Source organism: Kryptolebias marmoratus, linkage group LG17, assembly GCF_001649575.2.
Source record: "Kryptolebias marmoratus isolate JLee-2015 linkage group LG17, ASM164957v2, whole genome shotgun sequence".
Classification (NCBI taxonomy): Eukaryota; Metazoa; Chordata; class Actinopteri; order Cyprinodontiformes; family Rivulidae; genus Kryptolebias; species Kryptolebias marmoratus.
The window spans coordinates 15,473,893-15,489,647 of record NC_051446.1 but is presented as its reverse complement, the minus strand read 5'-3'; the positions used below and the strand labels follow the sequence as shown (position 1 = coordinate 15,489,647).

The window sequence follows — 15,755 nt, the reverse complement described above, 5'->3', positions numbered from 1 at the left end:
CAGATGTAGTGCCATCCATATGCCAAAAACAGGTGAAAATGTAACTTTAATGAGTTTTCACAAATCAGAAAAAGGTTTCACACATCCCAATCATGGTTTTACTCATTTATCTGGAAGAGGAGAATAATCCAGTCCAGGTTTGTAGTGTCTAGGTGCAGTAGTTTTTAAATTAGAATCAATTAAAGACGCGGATGGTAGTGAAAAATTAGGTGGAATCGCCCTTTAGCTATTCGACGCTAGAATTTAATGCCAACTTCAGCGTCGTAGACAAACGCCAGTGACAAACGTTGATACCATCTTGAGCCTGGAAATTGCTACGCTACAACTTAGCTAACTCAACTTACTTTTAGCATAGTGTAGAGAAACAACACCCAAGTATAATTACTCCACCGTGGCACGTTTTACCGAAATCCACACAATGCAACACACACATTGATGCCAAACACGCACTAACATTTATAGCAAACTGAAGGCCACCATTGAGGAGGCGCGGGGATGCTAAGCTAACACCAGGCCTCCAGCACACGTAACCGTTAATGTCCTCCGCTCAAACGACAGCTCTGATATGAGTTCATTACTTTTAAGAAAAGCAAGCTCACCTATGTCTTGTAGAAACGATCCTGCGTTTGTCTACGCTGAGCAGTTGTAAAATCCAGTTTTGCTGAGGATGGGGGAACCACAGATAACGCGTGCGGCAGCCTTGCCGGGTACTTGCGTCAGGAAAGGAAGTGTCTCGCAGATCTGCACATCATACGGAAGATCTACAACAGATCTACAAACTCACTAAAAGGACGTCTGAGCGATGCTGCCACCTAGTGGCTGAAAGTGTAACTGACACGAACCCACTCATTTAGGAAAAAAAAAAAAGTAGTAATAAATATTTTTTTCCTTAGAGAAGTCTACAACAGTGTTGAACTATGAGCCACTTATGGATTTCTACACAACTCAAAATGTTCTCTACTGGCTTGTGAAGATGTTTATTTTCTTAAATCAGACATTCAATCCACAGAAACTAGCTATTTAACTTTTTCTATTTTTATTTGTGGTTTATTTTATTGAAAACAAATGTACTTTTTAACGTAACCGTAGATATTTCTTCTCCTTTTATTGCTTTTGTTTTAATAGATCTGAATTCAAGCTTTAACTTTTCCACATATGGTATATACATTTTACAATTTTAACATCTATCCTTGATGTTTCCTCAGTTCCTTCAGTCATTGTTTAATCCTTTTACAACATATTACAGTTCTAAAATCTCATGCTTGTAGCAGTTTGTCTTTTACTTCCTGTATATTCCTTTGCTACACTTTACTATAAGAGAAGTGCATTACCTTTTAAATAAAATTTGATTGATAAAGACTACATAAACAAGCTGTAAAAATACTAAAGAATATATCAAAGTTGGAACACGGTAAAAACTAAACTATGCATGGATTTTTTTTCTGGTAATGAATGATTAAATGTGCAGATATTTTATTTGCATGTAAGGTTTTCAATGGTTTAGTTCCCCCTCCATGGAATAATTTCATTCAGCGAGTCAACACTTGTCCATTGGCGTTACAAACAGAGGGAAATATAAAACCCCAGACAGAAAAAAAGGCCTTTGAGTGACCAGGTCTTCCTTAAAAATGGCAGTTCTTACTTAAAATAAAATTAATGACAGATTGTTCTCCAAATCCTTGAAAGTAATACTTAAGGGTAGTGGCTGTTGAGTGAATTGCTTTAAAAATAAAATAAAATACACAATCAACACGTCAGTACCTCATATGTGTTCCTACAGGTATTAACCCGTTCCTCTACTGAACCAGATTTAAAACAAAGTATTCACTTTAAAAGAAAAAAAGCTGCTAATTAGAAACACACCAGTGAGTAAAGCTTACATCCACAAATTAAAATACACTTTATTGAATAAAGACTTTTAGTGTTACATAGACAAAAAGATTTACATAGAATTCAGCAGTCTTCTTGTTTTTGGTATTTTTGAAGTTCTAGGAAAAAGAAGAAAAAAAAAAAGAAAATGTCTTTGCATTAATAAAAATAAAATAGGTAGTCATACCAGATTAAATTACATAAGAATCAAAATTCTTTTTGTTTCATCCATTAAACTTGTGTTCTGACTCGTTTGTAATATCCAGATGTTACCTCGTTTTAGTCTCTGTATTTCATCTGATTTTTGTTTGAGCTCCTCCTGAAGAACAACACATTGAGAACAATCTGCAACAAAGACACAAAAAGACAAAGGCTTTCTTCAAACAATAATTTAGATTCTATTTTTATTTTGTGTAACACAGACGATCAAGGACATATTTCAGACACATGGTAGCTCTGGAGCTGCAGAAGGAAGTTTTCATTATTTAGGCTTAAATTGATAAACTGGTCACTACAGTTTTGATAATGCACACTTCTTTTGCTCAATCTTAATTAAAAAAATTACACACTGCAGCAGTTAGATCTGATAAATGTTTCACCTCTATATTGCTGATGAAATACAAGCACTAAAAAGTTAGTTTAAGATGGTATTTTTTTATATTAAAGTGATCAGCCTGTACATGTTGTTCACTAAATCTGCCTGTACAGCCCATGGAGGTGCACTTAAATATAATTTAATTAGTCCCATGTTATCTGAAATGGCCGTTGACCTTACCATGTCCCGGGGGTTTAGCTTGGGGAGCTCTCAGGCTGGCTCCAGGTGGTTTCAAAGCTCTGACTCTGCTCGATACGTCACACGATGTTCCGGTTTCAGCACAACCTGCTGGCCCTGCAGCACCTGAAAGGAAAAGAACGACGTCAGAGAGAGGAGAGATTGCTAAATTCAGCAACACCGATCAGAGTGTTTCCGATGAAGCTGTAACCTACCATTACTACGGGTTAGAACGGGGGCAGATTTCAGACTGGCTGTAGGCTGTTTCAGTGTTTTCACCCTGTTTGTAGCATCGCAAGATGATGTTGTGGCTTCAGTATTACTGGATGGTGCAATAGTATCTAAAGAAAATAAATAAAATAATATTAACAATTTGATGCAGCCATAACTCACATTAGTTGTGATCAGTCAGTGAGCTCAGAAAGATAGTGTTTTCTTAGCACCGAAAATACTTGAGGTTACGATTTAGATTTTCTGCAAATCCTACCCATAAGGTTTATCAAAATGTTGAACTAAAACAAACTAATGAAACAACTCAAGTATTACCGGTTTTCTTCCTCTTCGATACAGGCAAAGCATCTGCCTTGGTTAATGGGTGCTTCTTTCCTTGTGAGGACTTTGTCACAGGGCTGGTAGCTAAAGGCAGGGGGGAAATCAGTTTTGTTGTAATAAATGAGGACATGTCAGATATTTGGCAGCAACTGCAATATTTAAGGGTGAGAAACTTTTAAGGGATTAATGTTTTAAATAAAAGCCTATAAGAGTTTTGTAGACATGTCTTCATGTCTGGGAAGGCAAAAGAAATATGGACTGTTATCATTTTATGTAAAACTCCAGCTTTCAATTGTTTGTTAGCAAAACATTGTTATCAAAATTCTGTGTAGTTTTATGCTGGTGTACATTCTCAGTCATCCAGGCCATGGTAAATTCAAAAAAGGTTAAAAAACAAAAACAACTGGACTTCTATTCTATTCATCTGAGGAGCTTTCTCAATTCAGAAACTGAGAAAGCTCCTCAGATGAGAAGCGAAACGTCTTCAGCGACAGAATAGACGTCCAGTTGTTTTTGTTTTTTTAACCTTTTTTGAATTTGTGTAATTTTCTATTTGTAAAAAATAATAATAAAAAAAGTCTAACTTGTCTTGGAATACCTGTGGGTTCAGCAGGTTTGTTGGTGCTTGAAGATGCAAACCTATTAGATCTTGCTGACAGCGGCCTGAGTCCTGGTGCGGCTCTCTGGATGCCGAATGGAATGCCACTCTGTTGAGGTCTCTGCAAGCCAGAAGTGGGCAGCTTGGACGCTAAAAATCAGCACAGAGGAAGACAACTTTAAACAATGGAAACAGTGCACACACACACACCTCTCACAATAGTCATAAAATGACACACTACAAGGCTAAAAATAATTAATAAACATGCGGTAAACACACTCTGCATACCTGCTGCTAAAGGCCGCAAGTTGTACGAGCTTGATATTCCAGAAGTCTAAAATGTAGAAGAGTGAGAGGATGTGATCAAACTGTCTTCTAGTCTTTGACAGTGACCTCATTTAAACTGCAGTCACATTCAACAATCAACCTACCCTGTGTGTTTCCTCAACACCTGTAGTTTTTACGCCACCAGCTTGGGTTTTTGGCCTTTTTATGGGCAGGCCAGTCGCCACCTTGTCAAGCCGCCCTGGGATTGTGGATCCTGGCTTGTTCTTCAACATTTGGGACGCAGCTTTTGAAGGAGGGCAAAGAGCTCTGGGAGGGGGTTTAGCGAAGAATGTTTTACGATCACAGATGATGTTTGATGGAATATCTGATGCCATCTTATTAGTGGGCTTGTTGGGATCATCTTGATACAGTTTTTTCTGCACAGCCAGGATCGCGTCTGCCTCTCGCTTGTTGTCAGAGTTGAACATTTTACTGCTGGTCATTGGAGTTGAAGTAACCAAGAAGTTTGCTTCTAAATCTAAGGTCTCATCTAAATCAAATGTGTTTGCCTTGTTGTTTACCATGACCATGCTCTGATTGTTTAAAACATTTAAATGACCATCTGAAACAGGCAGTCCAGGCTGTGGAAGATCCTTGCATTCACATTCACCAACTGCAGGAGCTGACTCTAAAGCAGAAATTGCCTCAGACGTGTCATTATGTTTTTCGACCTTCTCGTCAGCAGCTGCTGTCTCAGGCTTTGGCAGCTCTGTAGAGTGGTCTTCATCTTCAGGACTTGTAGTTAAATTAGACCCTTTAGGAGAGGAGGGCTTCTCCGAAATGTTGTGGTCATTGTCACTTGAGCTGATCTCTGATAAAGTTACTATGCAATTTTTTTGCGAGAGAGCTTTACAATCAACTGTGTTGTTCTGGAGGCCAAGGTCAGCAGCAACAGCTTCCCCTGAGGTTGAGCCGTCACAGGATTTCTGAAGAGAATTTCTATCAAATGTGACATTCTGCACTTTGGACTTGGCCTGCTCTCTGGCATCACTTTCTGCCTTTGAAGAGTTCACTAATGAAATTTCGAAAGTCTTATTCTCAAGACAGGAAACTGAAGCAGTGGAGTTACAATCAGAGGCAGCACTCATGTAAGAAGACTGCACAAGTTGAAATGTTCTGTTCCCAGATGCAGTCGATGTTTGGCTTTGCTGCGACACCTCACTGGTTGGCTTGATGTCACAGCTGGTCTGCGTCTCTTCCCACTCAGTTTTTCTAAGATTTGAGTTCTCCGCAGGATCAGAACCCACCTCAGATGTGACTCTAGTCGAACTGGTGTTAAAGTCCACATCAGATGTAGGCAGGTGTGCACCATGAGCAGACCTCTCACTGGAGGAGCTTGTGTTGTGAGTAATATTAGCAGGAAGGATGCCAACTTTGTCCTCCATCATTTTTTCTCCACTGGTGTCTGAAGATGAGTTGCTTTTTTCCAAAATACTAGCCATCGTAACATCTAAGGAGGTTCCGATTGTCGTTTCTGTTGCACACTTGACAGAGCGCACACTTGAGTTTGATGGCTCCTTATTCAGAACTGCCACTGAATCGTCAGGTTCTGACACAATTTGCCCACAGAGCTCTGATGAAGTTCTGTTACCTTTCAAATGATCAACTAGTGAAAAATCCTGAGTGGTGTCCATGGAGGTTATCTGCTCAACTGGTGAGAGCTCCACGTTGTGTGAAGCATCAAGAAGAGTAATTTCTGTCTCAAGTATCCCTGTGGCTGCAGGAGTACTCTTGTTCTTGGAGAGGCAGTTCATCTTGTCATTCAGGTCTGTACTCTCCGTCGTATTGACCGGTGGTAACAGCTCCCGTAGGTCATTATTATCTTCTCCAGTGCTTGTTTGAACTTCTTTAATTTCATCATCAAGCTTAGATGCTGCAGGTGCATTTTCAGGAAGGACTGAATCATTTGTTGTTAGCTGCAGGTAAGTGAGATTGAGATCGGTAATTTCTGGAAGGCATTCGTCTTCAATCAGGCACATCGGAGCATCCATTTCACAGAACATACTCCCAGACTCTCCATTTGATTTTTGACAATCTACTTTAGAAAAACTTATGGGGGATAAAGTAACTGACAAATGAGGACTGTCTGCACATTTTAAAAGGTGCGAATTTGAGCATTCGTTGTCAATATTTAAGCTTTTTAAAATTGGAGTTAGAGCAGACTGGAAACCATACGTTGCCTTGACTCCATTTTTATCACCTGTTGGAGCTGGAGTTGAGAAAACACCGGTGCCCAAGGCAGATCTGTTTTCTTCACATAGCTGCACAGAGGAATGCAAAGTTTCATTCTCTGCTGGGACTTTGAGTTTTGAAGTGCAAGCTTCACCAGAAACATCAGGTGGGATATTTTCACGGCATTCATCTGACTGTGGATCTTCTTGAATATCTGACGTTATTGTCTTGTTGGCCATGAAGGATGGCTTTTCTGTCTTCTTTATGTCACTAAAACTGAGATTTAATCCTCTTCTTAAAAAACAACAAGAAACCCTCAATCTTAAATACTCTTCACATTCTTTTAAGTATTTTTCTTGGACTTTGTTTGCACACAGCCTGCAAATTCAAAAACACAAGACAGTTTAATTAGAGTTTCTCACTTTTCCAGTTTGGAAATTCCAGATTTTCTTGTTTTTCAAGCCGCTTTTGATCCCTGAAAACAAACAAGCTTGTAGATGGTTACTAAATGAGTGTAAAACAAATTAGCCAAAGTTAAAATGTTAAAGTACACTTTTCCTCTTTACACACATAAATCCAGATTAATATAAATCTGTGAAAAAGAGTAAGAGCCAGGATCAATTCATGATTAAATTTAATGAACAAAAACATCTTAAGAAGCAAATCACTTTAGGTTTTTCTCTTAAAAGGTGGCTGAAAAGATAAATCAAACTAAATTTTTAGGCTTTCATGCAGAAGATAAATCATAACAGGTAACATTCCAATAGCTATGTTCACCATAATACTGTATTTTATGAAAAAAAAAAACTATAGAAAGTTTAGTCTAAACACACCAAAAAACTCTTTTATAGTTTATTTCCCCCTTAACAGATTAGGTTAGAACGATTTGTTAACTATGAGATGAAAACAAGCCACTTAAAAAAACATAATATGTGACTGAAAATGGTTTGAAAACAGTCCAGAAGACAGAAGTTGTCGCCTGGTTGGTAACTGGACTGAAGATACAGAACCATGTTTATCGGTGCTTACTTACCTTGTAACAGGCACGTTTTGTCTCTCACAATATGTCTACCGGTCTTACTTAAGTCTGCCTCTAAAACAATAAATAAATAAAGCACAAGTCTCTTTTACTGTCGGTTCGTAACAACGAAAAGTTACTGAAATCGCAACCGTCGAAGCACCACAGCAGTTAAAAAAAAATGTCAGTTTCCCCTTAAACTTATTGGATGATTCCAACCAATCACAGCTGGAGGACTTCTTCTTCGTGGGTTTAGGAATTAATTGAACAACAGCGCCATCTATCGAACACTTGTGAAAAACAAACAATGCTGCAAAACAGGACAAGTTTTACTCTCCTGTTTTTTTTTTGTTTTTGTTTTTTTTTTTGCTTCTGTTTCACCGTTTTTGGTCCAATGCTGCCACTTTTAGGGTATTTTTGACATGTTCAGCTTCTACTATCTCACAAGAATACTTGAGTGGTCATATTGGCTTTGAATGCTTAGAGGTTTAACATTTACCTGTTTACATCTGTGAAGGGTTCAACTTTTTAAGCAGCTTCAACCAACAGCTTTCGGCACATAGTTTTATTATTTTTTTTTTTTTTTTAGCAGAACATGTTTTTTTAGTTCCTTAATAATTTATAGCATATCGGAAACAGTAATTTCAAAAACAAAAGTGCAAGAACATACAGAAAACCTTAAGTAGTGCCATGAATGTTTTGATAAGCTATTGTAGGAACCAGTCTACGATTAACTGAACTGAAAAGAGTCTTGAAAAACACAGTTGTCAGGAATAAAGTTAACATTATTGCTTCATAGTTTTACAGTTTCTGAGGAAGCTTCATGACATGGGTAGTTATTTAGTAATTATAGTCGCACATACTGTTTGTCTCCCTCCTTCTATGTCTTTTTAATTTTGGTTTCTCACAGTAACAGTGATGTGTTGATGGCTCCATGTACAGGATTACTGCTTGCTATGGATCAGTGGGTGTTATCAAACAGACACAGCCATAAACATGTTGCACAGTTCATTTATATCAGGATCACATGATATACTTGATATCACATGATAGACGTCGAAAACACATCCATCCTTGCAGAGTTGAACATGTTGATTTTCAGCAGGCGAGAGGAAGTGTAGAGATCTGGTAGATTAAGTAGCAGACATCACATCTGGCCAACATCTGGGGACGTTCCTGTTGTGAGCCTGATGTGAGTGTCCAAACTTGGGCAGTGTCCTCCAGTTCATCCAATTACAGATATCACAGACATACAGGAAGAAAAATGAATAGATGTTCACCTAAATAGAGTAATAAATTGTAGTATTAACAAAAAAAGATTTTCATATTCATATTTTCCAGGCATTATTCTCTTCTACTTCCATAACTCTTTCCTACTGTTTATACATCTGTCTCCACTTCTCTCTAAAGAAAAGGCAAGCAAAGAACAGTATAATCTTTGTATAAACAAATTACAGTCTATGTTTTCTTCCTTACACTTGTCTCTGTACATCTTCTGACATTGCTGTACAAACAAGAAATGTTGACATTTCATTAACTCACCTGTATGAGTCCCAGACAGTAAAACTGAAGGATGCCTTTGTCCAGAAAACCACCACCAAGAAACACTGAAGACTCTCAAATGTCATTTTTGCAGAATAATGGCCCTGTAAAGCAACTGTTTTTCCAAAGAGGTTAGATGTACTTCAAAGCTCACAGAGTCTAAAAGAAGTTTCTCCAGACTTCAAACTGGGAGTTTATTTGGCAACTGCTTGATGGGTGTTAAAATGTGTAATTATATTGTAGGCTTATGTTATGGTGTTCAAAAAAATGAAATCCCAAATCGACTAAGCACCAATGGAAAATTTCTTTATTTGTTAGGATTAGGCAAACACCAAACTAATCAATATCTTCTTGATAAAGATGTGCAATCCTCCAACAAAGTTTAAAAATAACTGTACAGCAGATCCAAAAAGACTCAAATACTCCTTTGGAGGCTTCTTGTGGTCTATCAACTTACACTGTATATTTTTCTGATAAATAAAAAAAAAGAAAGTTCATATTGCTGAATGATGTGCTGCCTTCTTGATGTCTTTGACACCAGAAATGCTAAAAAGATAAATGAAAAAATAGACATTTTGCATGAAATAAAATACTCTTCATTTTGCAGTTGTGCTTTATTATAAAATATAGGCACTAAAAATGAAGTTACAAATATTTCATCACTGTTTTCTGTTTCATAAAGGAAAATAAAAATATTTTTATTATGCTGAAATATTTACAAGGCACATTAAAAACATTTTTTTTACTCTTTGGTTGTTTTTTTCAGTTTGGTCTTGAGTTCAGACATAAGAGGATTTCCAAATCTGGGGAGAGATAAAACAAAAAAAAATGAGAATCATAAACTTTCATGGGGTCTTGATTTTCCAAGACTAACAAAGTGTGCTGAGAATTTTTGAGCTTGATATTATTATTATTATTATTATTATTATTATTATTATTATTATTATTATTATTATTATATTTTACCCTGCATGTCCCGGTGGCATCCATTTGGGTTTGTGTTGTGCCTCATCCTGTTTTGCACCTTCGCTCTTCTCCCCTGACTTTTTCTCAGGTTCCTGATGATATCAAGTCCATTTAATTTAACGTATCAACCTAAGAATAAACAGGTATTTATAAGTAGTTGTAATACCTGTGATTGGGTGTCCTGGTTATTTTCACCTCCTTTGGACCGCTGTGTCTTCTTTAAAACAGGAAAACCGGCACCAAACCCTGAAGTTAAACAGTGATAAATATTTAAAAAATCATGAAAAAAACAAAAACAAAAACAAAACTCAAGGAGGTGACGTTTGGTGACCTACCAGGCAGTTTGATTCCCATGCCCAAACCACCTAAAGGCACACCTGGAGGCACTTTGACTGGTACATGTAAGGGGGGAGTTGGATCTGCGGAAGGCATGTGTATTAGGGAGCGCGGATCTGTGGGTGGCCTTACACGAGGGTTTTTAACCGAGATGCGTGACCTTTGTATCGTGCTGTCCAGCAGCAGTGCATCCACCTGCAATGACAAAAGCAACTGATTCTACAACTACTCAGTAGGTTATATAAAATGTCTGATTCCATTTATGATCTGACTGGAAACAATACCTCATCCTGATCCTCAAACATTGTTGTTTCCTCTTCTGCCACGTCAGCCCCGCTTGGCCCTGGTAACAATTCTGTGATATCTTCTGAGCATCTGTGGTCCAGTAGGATCTGGTTCTTCTCAGATTCAATCCAGTGCTCACCTCCAGAAGGAGGTTCTGTCAAAATGATTCCCTCTTCTAACACAATGTCTTTAACAGGCTCATCTTCAACTCTTGTCTCAGCTTGGAAATGAACATTTATGTCTGTCATTGCCATAACTTCTGCTTCTTCTGTGTCCACCAAGGCTGTTGTCTCTGTTTTCACCTCAGCTTCAGTCTCTGGTGGTATGTCATCAGGTTCTTCCTGTGATCGCTCAGATTCCCCATTTAGATGTTTTTCCTCCGATGATGAAACTCCCGAATCAGAGCAGGATTCTGTCACCCTGCCTGGTTCCTCCTCTCTCAGGAAAGACTCCACCTTTTCAGCTGTTTCCTCCATCAATACAGCCTGAGATTCAGAGTCAAGTGCTGAAAATTCAGAGAACTCTGCTGATTGTGATGTAGTAGCAAGCATGTCGTGTATGTCTTTGAGAGTTTCGGTTGGTTTCAGTTGTTGAGTCTGGTCCAAAAATCCAGGCTCTTGAATTGATGATGACATTTCTGTGTCACTTACTGATGTCGGTTCTACTAAATGTGGCTCCATTAGTAGCTCCTTCTCACTCTCTGATGAGATTTCAACAGATTTTTCCTTTAACTGGTGTTCTGTTGTGACCTTTTGTATCTCAAACTGGTCTTCTTCAACGTTATCAGTGTCCTTTGACATCGCCGTCTCTATCCACAAGTCCAGGATTTCTTCATCAATAGCATCTTGATGAGCTGTGATTGAACTGCTTGTTTCTTCTGTGTATCTCTCCTCTTGTTTTGTTTCCTCTGCTGACATTTCAAGAAGATCTTTGGCTTCAACTGTCTTTGATTCAGCGGCTGCTATAATGTTTGTTATTGTGTTTTTCTCTTGCATCGGATTTGCTTCGAGTAGGGATTGATTTATCATCTCTTGTCTCTCAGGATGTAGAAATAATTCAGATTCTGTGATCAGAGTATTTTCTTTGTCCTGTTTTGTTTTAACCAGCTCATCTGTTGTTTCTGCTAACTGCAGAGGTGTGATGTCATTTATGTCCTGCATTTTATTATCTTCTTCCTCCTCATCAGTAGAATCTTTTTCCCTGGTGTCTGACTCCACATGTAGAATTTCTACAACACTATCATCAGATAATTTAATCTCAGTCTGTTGCAAAACCTCCAAATCAACCATTTCCTCTGGTAAAGTAGAGGTCCCGTCACTTTTTTGATGTGAATGTTTAGATTGTTCTGACTCTAGACAGAAGCTTGTCTCTGTGATCTTCTCAACTTCAACCACAAGGAAATTTGATATTTCTTCAGTAAACTCAACCCCCTTATCTGCAGCTATACCTCCTTCTCTCTCACCGCCATCTCCAGCAGCTTCTTTGGCACTGACTGACTCTCCGGATATTCCAAATTCAGGAGTTTTAACCTCATCTTGCAGCTCTTCTGTTGTCTTATCAGTCTCGACGCAAGTCTCCAATTTCTTGTCTAGGGCTTCGAACTCCGTCTTCATTGAGCTATCCAGAAATTCCACCTGTTCTTCTTCAAATAAAAACTCTGATTCCAGGTTTCCTTTTCCAGTTTGTGGTTTCTCTGTGTCTTGTGCTAAGTGCTGATTTTCAGTGAGCTCCTCCACAGCCAACTCAAACTTGTTGTTGCTTCTGTCTGTGCTATCGTGTGTCTCCTCCAAAATCTCCCTCTCTAGTAAATAGTCAGCTCCCGTGCCACTGCTTTTAAGGCTCTCCTGTTCTTCTTCCTCCACCTCTTCTGGTAATGGAGTGATGTGGATTTCCCCACAATTTCCTCCCTCCAAGAAGCTTTGTGTTTTGTTTTCATCAAACTCGAGCTCATTGTTGTGCTCAGGAACTCCCTCTTGTGTTTCCTCGCTCGCTTCAGAGTTTAATTCGTGCAACACGATTGCCTGGCCTTCAGTTATCCGCTGGGGAATATTTTTAAACTCCCTGCTTATTTCCTGTTCAGTCTCAGGTTTTACTGTAACCGAGGTGCAAACTATTTCCACACAGCTCTCTTTGTTGTCTACTTCCCTAAAGGGTCTTTCCATTCCCACCTGATTTTTATCAAGAAAACTTTTATTTATATTAGTTTCTGCAATGATCACATCTGTGTCTGTGGTTTGCTTACTGGTGACCACCACATCCTCTTCTTCACTTGTAAACTCAGCTATGTCCTGCTGTGTTTTCTGCACACTGCTTGTAACAAACTGAGTTAAAACCTTTTCTTCTTGCTGGCTATCTCTAATTGTTCTGTTATTATGTTCAGTTTCTGGATCTTCATCTTCTGCCTGTTTCTGTGCAGCCTCACTGATATCTTCCTCCTCAGTGGCAGCAACTGCCACAATCTCATCATCTTCACCTCCAATCTCTTCTTCAGCAACAATCAACTCATTCTCTGACAACACTTCACAGACTGAGAGCTGATTTTCAGCTTCTTCTCTTCTCTCCTCCGGAGTGTTTTCAGTTGCAGAGCTAACTTGTAAGGCACCTTCACAGATGTTTTCATCTTTCATCTTTAACGTCGGAGCTACATCATCCGTATCCACTCCTTCCTCTGGTTTGTTGTCCTCCTCATAGGTTATGGTGCAAAGTTTTTCCTCATCCTGCAAATCTTCCACTACTTCATCTTCAGTTACCTGGATTTCTGCCATGGCTTCATCTATGTTTTGATGATCATCTTGTGTCTTTGATTCTTCATCAGCACAAGCTTCTTCATCACTTTCCTCCAATCTTTTACTAACAGTTTCATCTGTTAGACTTTCTGATTCTGCATCTGCACTTTTTTCATCATTTTTAGGTGCCCCACTTTGTTCACAAGTGTGGAATGTTTTGTTCTCCTTTTGCTCTTGTTCGACTTTATCAACTGTTGCATCTTCAGAGTCCAGCAGCTTTGCAAGGTCATTAACGGTTTGGTCAAAATCTTCCCCTCTCATGCTCCCACCGTCCTCAGACTCTTTGCTCTCATTGCCTATTCTCAGCTGTGTGGCATCTTCCTCATCAGACTTCAGGTCATCGGTGCAAACTACCCAGGCAACTGTTGAAGAAGGTGGGCTAAGAAAAGAAGCCGAGGCATGCGGTTGTTCCTCACTGATTTTTCCTCCTTCACTGGAATTGATGGCGTTGTCCTGTTTGAGGTCAGAGTCCGGAGGTTCTCCTTCAGCTCCAGATTCACAGGGGGGGTTTGGATTGCTGCTTACAGCATCAGCTGGCTGTGGCCTGAAGAATCTGTTCACAGCTTCAGTTATATAACACTGATGAACAAAAGGAGAAAATACATGTTCTTTAAAAACATGAGAGCTGGTGTTATAAAAACAGAAAAAAGGCACTTAGTTTGACTTAAAAATACTTTAGCAGTACCACCCACAAGGCTGATTGCATAATAGTATCCCTTGTGGTTTGCAGTGAGTTCGAGGAAGGCCCTTTCCTGTTTTAGAACAATAATGCCTTCATGTGCAAAGAAAGGTTCATAAATGGATATCTGAGAAAGTTGAATGACCTTCACTGAGTCCTGGTATAAAACTTCTCTGATATATATATATATATATTCCACAAGAAGTGAAAACCAATTGCATAGCAGTTATAATTTGGTGCCAAAAATAAAGTATAACGTGGAAAACACAACAGTGTCACATATAAATCAATAATATATTTAAATATATAATAATGATATTTATATGGTAGTGGCTGAGAATCATTGCAACACATATTCTGAGCGCTGACTGATTGCCTGTCTGTTAGCAAGACATCTCATTAACCACTGAACAATATTTAATACGATTTTCAAATAATAACTATTGGATGTACATCTACAGCTGATTAATGCAACTTTGAATGTTACTCATTTTGCAAGTATGTGTTGTGAATGACTTTTAGCTAATACAAATAGATTTGACCTTTGGCGGTGGGCCCTAATCAAGATGAGGTCATTATGAGAGCCATGGACAATCTCAGATGAAGCCCAATTTTTAACCCATTTCATTCCAATATATGCCCCAATATGTTGGCTAGTGAGATTTTCCTCATAACTGATAACAAGAGGAATGTTATCAGAAAATGTTAAGACTATTATCGCAGAGTTTCTGCATGGAACAATTAGACTTTCCAACATGAAGCAGACAGAAGGAAAAGTTGACTATTTTGTGGCAGCAACAGAAGAAAGTGAAGGTTCTGTAGTGAATCACATTGTAATAAAAAAGAAATGTCTTTTTTCTTTAAAGAATGACATTTTTCAGACCCTGTCAGTTCATTTAAACTTATGAGTACAGCTGTAAATTGAGGAAATAAAAGAAATGTTCAGTTTGTGTGTGTGTGTGTCAAACATACTAACAAACCGGAAGAGAAACTTTACAGGCTCTTTTGCATTTTGTAGCATTAGACTTTAAAAGCAAAGCATGTGTGTTGTGAAGTGTTTGGATTTAAATGCTGCAGCAACTCACCCAGACTGTCCACAGAGTCCTCTCCACCCTGGTAACAGGACTGTTCTGGTCCATCTTTGCTCTTCCTCGCTGTTTATTCTCTGACCATTTAATCTAACAAATATAATCCCTTTAACTTAAAGGCTGTTATCAGAAACTTGTTTAAAAGAAGTCTTCTTCCTAAATGTGACGGGAGGCTTTGAACGGATCGGCTGACAGTTAACTTCCTTCTCTTTGCGTTTGTTTTTTTTTTCTTTTTTTTTTTGTAGTGTATGATGAGGAAGAGGATGATTAACGCAGCTGAGTGGCCGGCGTGCTGCAGCAGTTTGCGGATGTAAACAGAGACACTTGATAAGTCAAATAAGGTTACTAAAATGTGTCCGATGAGTTAACATAATGCATAATGTGTGGGATGTTGTCTTAAAATTGGCTTTGTACATTTCTACAGTTAGGGCAGCTATAAAGAGAAAAAACACCTTCAGGGCCAGTGCATGACTTAAAGGAATATTTCAGTCACTTTAAAGTGAGGTTCCGTGAAGAGATTATGCACAATCAATGTCTTCCAAAAACAAAAAACAACTCTACTTCATAGAACCCCAATTTAAAATGCTTGAAATATTATTTTAATGTGCAGCATTTCATTTAAGATCAATATCGGCTGGGATCAATATAATCTATTTTACCTAAACAATAAAAAATTTACAATGCTTGGGTCTAACAGTTTGCGTACTGGGAACACATTTGGAGAAGTTAGAGGTGATAAAACCAGAGGGTTCACCACACACATGT

General features: G+C 38.5%; 3 protein-coding genes across 3 annotated transcripts in view; all 3 read right to left on the bottom strand.

The window, feature by feature from the left end:
• The window catches only part of eif3c (eukaryotic translation initiation factor 3, subunit C), an 18,645-nt gene extending 17,885 nt beyond the window's left edge, over nt 1–760 (bottom strand). The window contains exon 1 of the mRNA XM_017437666.3: nt 600–760. The gene's annotated coding sequence lies outside the window, so the exon portion shown is untranslated. The remainder of the gene's footprint in view (nt 1–599) is intronic.
• Nucleotides 761–1,870: 1,110 nt separating this feature from the next.
• Nucleotides 1,871–7,509, bottom strand: LOC108246599. Its single transcript, XM_017434244.3, has 9 exons — nt 7,324–7,509; nt 4,223–6,668; nt 4,080–4,125; nt 3,792–3,941; nt 3,188–3,277; nt 2,857–2,982; nt 2,645–2,767; nt 2,143–2,214; nt 1,871–1,988 (listed from the first exon to the last, which is right to left on the bottom strand). The coding sequence occupies exons 2-9, from the start codon at nt 6,527–6,529 to the stop codon at nt 1,954–1,956; spliced, it is 2,949 nt and encodes a 982-aa protein (XP_017289733.1). The 5' UTR covers nt 6,530–6,668; nt 7,324–7,509; the 3' UTR covers nt 1,871–1,953.
• Nucleotides 7,510–9,128: 1,619 nt separating this feature from the next.
• On the bottom strand, nt 9,129–15,217 carry si:ch211-136m16.8 (titin homolog). Its single transcript, XM_025010780.2, has 6 exons — nt 14,988–15,217; nt 10,437–13,802; nt 10,152–10,347; nt 9,983–10,062; nt 9,817–9,908; nt 9,129–9,653 (listed from the first exon to the last, which is right to left on the bottom strand). Exons 1-6 carry the CDS (start codon nt 15,039–15,041, stop codon nt 9,593–9,595), a joined length of 3,849 nt encoding a protein of 1,282 aa, XP_024866548.1. The 5' UTR covers nt 15,042–15,217; the 3' UTR covers nt 9,129–9,592.
• Between the last annotated feature and the right edge of the window lie 538 nt (nt 15,218–15,755).

Bases quoted from the DNA above. Each gene is read 5' to 3' on its own strand.
- LOC108246599 (XM_017434244.3), bottom strand. From the start codon at position 6,529: ATGGCCAACAAGACAATAACGTCAGATATTCAAGAAGATCCACAGTCA. The intron at 4,126-4,222 runs GTAGGTTGATTG...TCTACATTTTAG, and splicing joins GTGTTGAGGAAACACACAGG to ACTTCTGGAATATCAAGCTC. The intron at 3,278-3,791 runs GTATTCCAAGAC...CCCTGCCTTTAG, and splicing joins CAAACCTGCTGAACCCACAG to CTACCAGCCCTGTGACAAAG.
- si:ch211-136m16.8 (XM_025010780.2), bottom strand. From the start codon at position 15,041: ATGGACCAGAACAGTCCTGTTACCAGGGTGGAGAGGACTCTGTGGACA. The intron at 9,909-9,982 runs GTATTACAACTA...TGATATCATCAG, and splicing joins ACCAGGACACCCAATCACAG to GAACCTGAGAAAAAGTCAGG. The intron at 9,654-9,816 runs GTAAAATATAAT...ATCTCTCCCCAG, and splicing joins ATGCCACCGGGACATGCAGG to ATTTGGAAATCCTCTTATGT.